This window comes from Triticum dicoccoides, chromosome 2A (genome assembly GCF_002162155.2).
Source record: "Triticum dicoccoides isolate Atlit2015 ecotype Zavitan chromosome 2A, WEW_v2.0, whole genome shotgun sequence".
Classification (NCBI taxonomy): domain Eukaryota; kingdom Viridiplantae; phylum Streptophyta; class Magnoliopsida; order Poales; family Poaceae; genus Triticum; species Triticum dicoccoides.
In genome coordinates this window covers 334,491,129-334,498,061 of record NC_041382.1, presented here as the reverse complement: position 1 = coordinate 334,498,061, position 6,933 = coordinate 334,491,129, and the positions used below count along the sequence as shown (strand labels likewise).

General features: G+C 53.1%; 1 protein-coding gene across 1 annotated transcript; it reads right to left on the bottom strand.

Annotated features, from left to right (window-relative positions):
• Positions 1–2,298: 2,298 nt before the first annotated feature.
• Positions 2,299–5,316, bottom strand: LOC119354521 (fasciclin-like arabinogalactan protein 15). The gene is made up of 2 exons (XM_037621239.1): positions 3,872–5,316; positions 2,299–2,724 (listed from the first exon to the last, which is right to left on the bottom strand). The coding sequence occupies exons 1-2, from the start codon at positions 5,175–5,177 to the stop codon at positions 2,651–2,653; spliced, it is 1,380 nt and encodes a 459-aa protein (XP_037477136.1). The 5' UTR covers positions 5,178–5,316; the 3' UTR covers positions 2,299–2,650.
• Positions 5,317–6,933: the final 1,617 nt, after the last annotated feature.

The following is a 6,933-nucleotide window of genomic DNA, read 5'->3' as shown; positions in this document are numbered from 1 at the left end:
CAGACAACCTTTTACAAATATAGCTGAATATATATCTCATTACATGTATAACACTATTCCACAGAAACAAAGCATGATAGGGATAAGCGTCTGCAATGGATTCAACGTCACTGGGTACACAAGTGGTTCAACTATGAAATGCTTCATCCTCGGTTTGCGAAGAACTTTGCCTTTCATCCACCATGGGGTGACTACCGTGAAATTGGCCTCATCAAACCAAGAAATCCCTAGGAGAGACCTCCGCCACCACCAAATGCTCATGAGTCCTCCCTTCGTACTCCCACATCTTATCCTGATGAGTTTGCTAAGTGTCAGAAGAATGCCCTCAAGAGAGCCAAGAAGGCTGAAAAGGAAAGGGCTCATGAAGAAGAAAATTGTGGCCTTCTCAAAGCTGATGTTGAGAAGAAAAAGGCTGAAGGAAAATCTGAAGGTCGCTCCAAACACAAACATGATCCCAGTGCAAAGCGAAAGAGTGCATCGAAGCAGAGGCCGGCTGAACAAACCGATAAAAATGCCGAAAGCAATTCTTCCGACAAAGATGATCCTCCGCTCACTAAGGATGAGGTTGAAGCTACTCTCAGCGAGCAAGTGAACATCACAACCTCTACGGTGCTGCCTGATATTCAGGTTCGAAAGGTTCTAATTGCACCACCAAAGAAAATTGTTGCTAGAAAAACTCCACCGACCACAGTCACCATGAAAGATTTTGTGGATACAACTCCTCATCCTGAGGCTATCAACTTGAAGGATTTGGTAGTTGATGCTCCTGTCGGCACTGCCAAGCCAGGCGAACCAATCCCAAAGCCGAAAATGAAGAAAATCAAGGCTCCAGCCATCGAGCAAATTGCTCCTCAAGATTCTGCGCCGAAGGAAAAGGCTGCCAATTTTGCCCTGACACTGATGCAGTCGTTGGTTTCTATGCCTGCATCCAAGCAAGTTCAAGTGCAACCTGCTCCAACTGCCCTGTCTGGTGCATCTCACTATTACAATCATGTGTTCTTCATGGAGCAGCTTGATAAGTTTGTAGACAATCCATTCGATGGTGAAGCGGCATCTTTGCCAATCCCTCCTAAAGTTGTTTCACAGGCAACTGAAGTTGTTCAAGAAATGAGAGAAGATTCCGTTGAAATCAACAACCTCATTGTCGAACTGAATGACCTGGATGGTCGAATGAAAACTACTTCTTCCAAGATGTCATTAGACAACTTGAAGACTCCTATAAGGATACAAACCGTGCACTCACTCTGCTTCACAACAGAAGACTCCACCTCTCGGCATTCGTCGTGCCGGACGATTCCTCGAGCTTGGACGACAAAGACGACGACGAGGCTTCCGGTTGTACCTCATCGAAGGAGGAGGAAGAGGGGGAGCAACCCCATGCTGGTGTGGCGGTACATGGTGGCGGCATCATGGTGCCCCTCGTTCGTTGGAGGTGGAGCAACACCGCAGCGCTGAGGATGCCGATGCTACGACCATCATTGGCCTTCTTGCCAACCGACACGTGGTGGCGGAACACCTCGCCGACGAGGCGCAACTCTCCGCCAAGCGTCGGGCCTCACGAGTAACACTAGGGATCGTGACTCCGGTTGTCACAAACCTCGGTGACATAGAGGACGACGCCGAAGAGCAAGTGTCGAAGAAGCCCAGGAGCACCCACGACGGCGAGTCATCTGGCAACGGAGCCGCGCCGGTTGTGTATGACATCTCCTCCGATGAGGAGGACCGCCGGTGCGGGGAGCTTCTTCATGTTGCCTGCAACTAGCACTACCGGCGAGTGCGACAAACAATGAACGTTGCCAATCCCTGATCTCCAACTTCTACGTAGATTGAGCAATGTGTGTGGTGTTTGTCGGTTTTATGTATGTTGTCGTCAGTAATAATAAGCCTCAATTGGTTGTTAGACTTGATGTTGTCTGGTTTGCCACCCTCCATTCCTAAATATAAGACATTTTAAATATTTCAATACGGACTACATACTACAAAGCTAATTTCAATACACACTAAAGCAAAATGAATGAATTTACACTCTAAAATATGTCTATATACATTTGTATGTAGTTCATATTGAAATCTCTAAAAAGATTTATATTTAGAGGTTTTTAGCCTTAATGCCCGAACCTGGTTTGTTTGGTTTCATCAATGGAAAAGATGAAACCATTCATCAATGGAAAAGATGAAACCAAGGGGGAACTCCTTTCATTCAAAAAAAATAAATACAATTTGTTATATACTGTCTCCGCCTTAAAAAATAAGTGGCTGATTTGACAGTGTAGAAGGCAGGGAGGATCAAAATGCAGAGAAACAAACTGATGAGTGGTCGTAAACGTACCCATGTTTTGGGAATTCCCTTTGTTTCGCCAAAAAGTATGTAGCATCTTAAACCACAAATCAAACAAATAAAGAAGAAGAAAAAAAATGCTATACACTGATGTCGATCTGATCTCCCGTATAAACAAATTTCCATCCACCATTTTTTCTCCTAATTTCCTGACGGCCCAACAAGCAAAACCACCAGGTCTCCCTTCCTCGCTAGCCTTATTAACCAAAACTCAGCATGATACTAGTACTTGGGTTCATGTTCATCTTTGAGCCTCAGGAGGCAAGCAAAGCAGCTAGGGAGACATCCGTGGTCGCCATCATCGGCCATGATCTACTGGCAGCTCTTGAAGTGTGATCGCCCACCGAAGACAGCCGCGACATGGCACGCCCCTTCCAACAACTTCCCTGTAACACCGACAAAGAGAAGAAAAGATGGTAAGATGAGAGAGTCCATAATTGGAAGGTAAAGAAAAGAAAAAAGGAGTGCCACCGACAATTGAGTTCTTTTGGCAAAAAGAAATAGATTAAATGAGTTGCAAAGTTATGTCTATGTTCACTGCCCAAAAAAAAGTTATGTCTATGTTTTTTCTTTCATTTTCAGGCCTCGGTGTTGGGTGGTGCGTCCCATTTACAGGTGCACTGTCACTTCAGCATTGGTTACTGATGTGGTGCTGGTTGGTGACAAGGAGAGGACACCAACCAAACCTATGCTCCATCTCGACGCCATGCAACCTTTGTTGGCGCATTACTCTTCTTCGAAAAGAAAAAACATGTCGTGTCATGCACCAAACAAGCAATCAAAGCGGAGAGTCTAGCCCACGGGTGAGCCAGCACGGACAGCTGTATGTAGTGGTGATAATGGCCCTCCCTGGATCCATCCCGTGACACTGACAACGCGGGGCCAGCTCACCACCACTTGAGGTTGAGGTTGAGACATCGATGTCAATGCACAGCTCATCGCTCGCTGTCTCCCCGTACAATGCGGTGCGCGCACACGCGGTTTCTTCCGCGCCTCCGTTGGATTCTTTATTATTATTACTCCCCTCCCCACCCAGAACCAGAACCAGAACGAGAACGTGCCACCAACCATTTTCACCGAATCGAATGACGTGCTTCAACGAATTCTACCCCTGCGGCATTTACTCCTACTAGTAGTAAGTACCCCTTAAATAATTTCACCCTTACACGCGGGCCCGACTACCCAACTCGCCGGGCCCACTGAAAGCTTCTGTCTCTCTGTCCTGCGTGAGGTGACACATCTAAGCTAGACCTATAAAGCCAATTATTAATGGGTTAATTAACACCACAAATTTTGTTGGTGAGGTGCGCATATTGCTTTGCTTGGGTGCCCGGCAAGGCAATGGCGAATGTGACTAGTGGAACCAACAGCCATGCGACGGCGACCCACCACCGACACGCCCGCACAACCCTCTTCTTTCTTTCTACTAACCATCGACACGACCATTCTTGCTCAATCTCTACATCTACTCATGTTAATACTATTACCAAAAAAAGAAGTACTAGTGTGAATAATACAAGTTACTGTGCTGACCTCGTCGGAGCTTGGGCTTGGCCGTGCCGGTGACGACGAGGGCCTTCCTCACGGGCGAGGCGCCGGCGCTCTTGGCCGTGTCCTCCACCGGCGGGAAGAGCACCGCGTCGATGCCCTGCACAGAGATCCTCCCGTCGGTGTAGATATCCGGATCGAAGAGGTAGGCGGACCCCTCGCCGTGCCCGAACTTAACCGACCCGTCCGCCTCCCTCGCCGTCACCTTCTGCGGCAGCCGCAGCGTGTCGTACCTCACCGTCCCGAACCTCCGCACGGCGTTGTACATGCTCTCCTCCGTCTGGTACTCGGGGACCATGTGGTAGTAGAGGATGTTCTCCGGCGACCCGGGCTCGCTCAGCTGGTCCGTGGTCAGCCGTGCCATGGCCTCGTCATTGGGGGCCAGCACTGTGAGCACATACCCCTCCGAGACCAGCCGCCCCATCTCCGTCGCCAGCGACGTCAGGTTCACCAGGATATCCGCGAGCTCGTTGTACCCGCCGTACAGGACCAGCGTCTGGATGAAGTCCTTGACCTGGCTGTGCCCGTCGAAGTGGTGCTTCCCGGATCCGGGGCCGGGGGCCGGCGCCGGCGCGATGGAAGGGCCGGGGGCCATGGCGTCCCAGACCGGCAGCACGGGCGGCGCGCCGAGGGGCACGGGCGGCGCGGGCTTTTTCAGCCTGTGCGTCCTGGGGTCCACCTCGGGGGCGCCCGTGGGGAGCACGGCCGAGATGGCAGCCAGGCTGCGGCGGCGGTTGAAATCCTCCTGAACTGAGCGCGGCACCAGCAGCCGCTCGATGCCGTGGATGACCCCGTCGGGCCTCACCACCGCGTCCGGCCGCGTGACCTCCGCGGTGCCGACTAGCATCTTGTGGCCGTCGGCTGACAGCTGGAGGTGCTCGCCGGAGAGCGTCATCCGCGCGGTGGAGGCGGGCCAGGCGGAGTGCGAGTGCAGGCGGGAGGGGAGGACGTGGAAGAGGAGCAGGCGCTGGAGGGAGCGCAGGTTGCGGGGCTCAAGGAGGAAGGCGCGGAACTCCGGGTCGAGGTCCCGCTCGAGGGCCTCGTTCCGGGGCGCGAAGATGGTGACGTTGCCCCGCCCCACGGCGTCCTCCAGCGACTGCAGCAGCAGCGCCTTCTCCACCAGCTCCGCCAGCTCCGTGTAGTGCGAGTCCAGCAGCGCCACCAGCACCGAGTTGGAGTTCACCCCCGTGGAGCTGTTGGCCGCTGAAGAGGAGGGCAATGTGGGCTGCTGCACCGCCGCCGCGGCGAGTACCAGGCAGAGGAGGACGGCGCCGAAGAGCGGCGCGCCCATGGCGGCGGGTTCTAGCTGGCTCTGGATTTGGTGCGGTTGCTGCTTGCGTTTGCGGTGGTAGTGCGTTCTTTTCTTTGGGAAGAAGGCGGAGTGTGAAACATGAGTGGGGTTCACTGCTACTTGAAGAGAGAGAGAGAGAACGCGTCGTGGGTGTCAGGCTGGTAAGGTCAACTCCATCGCGCGACACATGTCCGCCTCCGTCCGTTTGGAGTAAAACGAACGAATAGCGCAGCCTAGCGCACGGTCACAAACGGACAAATGTCCGGATTCCGTCCATTTTTGACCCATCCTCGACCCAAACTTGCGCTCGGTTTGGGGTGAAACGGACGCGCGCGAACGGCTTGGACGCACGCCCTTGTCCCCACCGTGGCCCGTCTGTCTGAGACACTAGCAGTCCCTCCGCTTCCAACGCTTCTACCCTCTCTCTTTCGCCCCGCCTCGCCGCCGGCGCCGCCGCTATTCTCCGGCCGCCTCCTCACCGCGCAGCCTTCGGCCGTCCCTACCAAACCACTTCTCGACATGGCCGCCACCACGCCCGTGTTGTGGCCGTAGTTTTGGCCGTCGATCGGAGGTTTGGCCGTCGACGTCTTTGCCGGCCGCAGAGGGGACAGGACCGTCGGCGACGCAGCACGGCGTCCTCGACAGCTCCCGACGAGAGCTCCACAGCGGCCAGTAGCCGGCCGACAACCACCCCTGCTGCGTCGAGGTAATCATCGCGGCCTCTTCGCCACCACGCCCGCAAGGTGTTCGGCATTTTGCCCACAGAGGTATGGACAGTGGAGACGCGTTTTTCTTCCATCACTTTCTTTGTTCATTGGACGATTCGCCGTCGGATGATGAAGATATTGTGGTGGCTGCACTGGTCGTTCACGACCACATTCAACGGCAGCTTCCTCGGTATAGGGGGTCATTCCCTGGCCGTGCTCCTAGCCTGAACCGCAACAGGAGAGAGGCCACGCTCTGTTCTATGTTGATTACTTTGCCAACACCCCTCTCTTCAAGCTGGATAAATTCCGTCGCCGTTTTCGAATGGCTAGGCATGTGTTCAATCGTATCCGAGAGGGAGTGCTCATGACCCATACTTCGAGTGCAAGACGGATGCCCTTGGCAAGCTTGGATTCTCCTCTTACCAGAAATGCACCGCGGCCATCTGCATGCTTGCATATGGAATTCCAGGCGATCTGGTGGATGAGTATGTGCGTATGAATGAGAAAACATGTCTGATATCAATGTACAAGTTTTGCCAGGCTGTGATCGAGGTGTTTGGCCCAGAGTACTTGAGGCAGCCAACTGCCGCTGATACAGAGAGATTGTTGGCGACCAACGCAGCTAGAGGCTTTCCAGGCATGCTTGGCAGCATAGATTGTATGCACTGGGAGTGGAAGAACTGTCCATTTGCTTGGCAGGGCCAGTACAAAGGGCATGTCAAGGTGTGCACTGCCATATTAGAAGCGGTGGCGTCACAGGATCTTTGGATATGGCATTCTTTCTTTGGCATGGCAGGTTCTCACAATGATATCAACGTGCTGCAGCGTTCTCCAGTCTTCGCGAGGCTTGCAGAAGGCCACTCCCCACCTGTCAACTTTGAGATCAACGGCCACCATTACAACAAGGGATACTATCTAGCAGATGGTATATATCCTCAGTGGTCAACTTTTGTGAAGACAATCTCGAAACCCCAAGGTGAGAAGAGAAAGAGATTTGCCCAAATGCAAGAGTGTTAGAAAGGATGTGGAACGTGCTTTTGGTGTGCTTC

Bases quoted from the DNA above. Each gene is read 5' to 3' on its own strand.
- LOC119354521 (XM_037621239.1), bottom strand. From the start codon at position 5,177: ATGGGCGCGCCGCTCTTCGGCGCCGTCCTCCTCTGCCTGGTACTCGCC. The intron at 2,725-3,871 runs GTCAGCACAGTA...TCGGTGTTACAG, and splicing joins CAAGCCCAAGCTCCGACGAG to GGAAGTTGTTGGAAGGGGCG.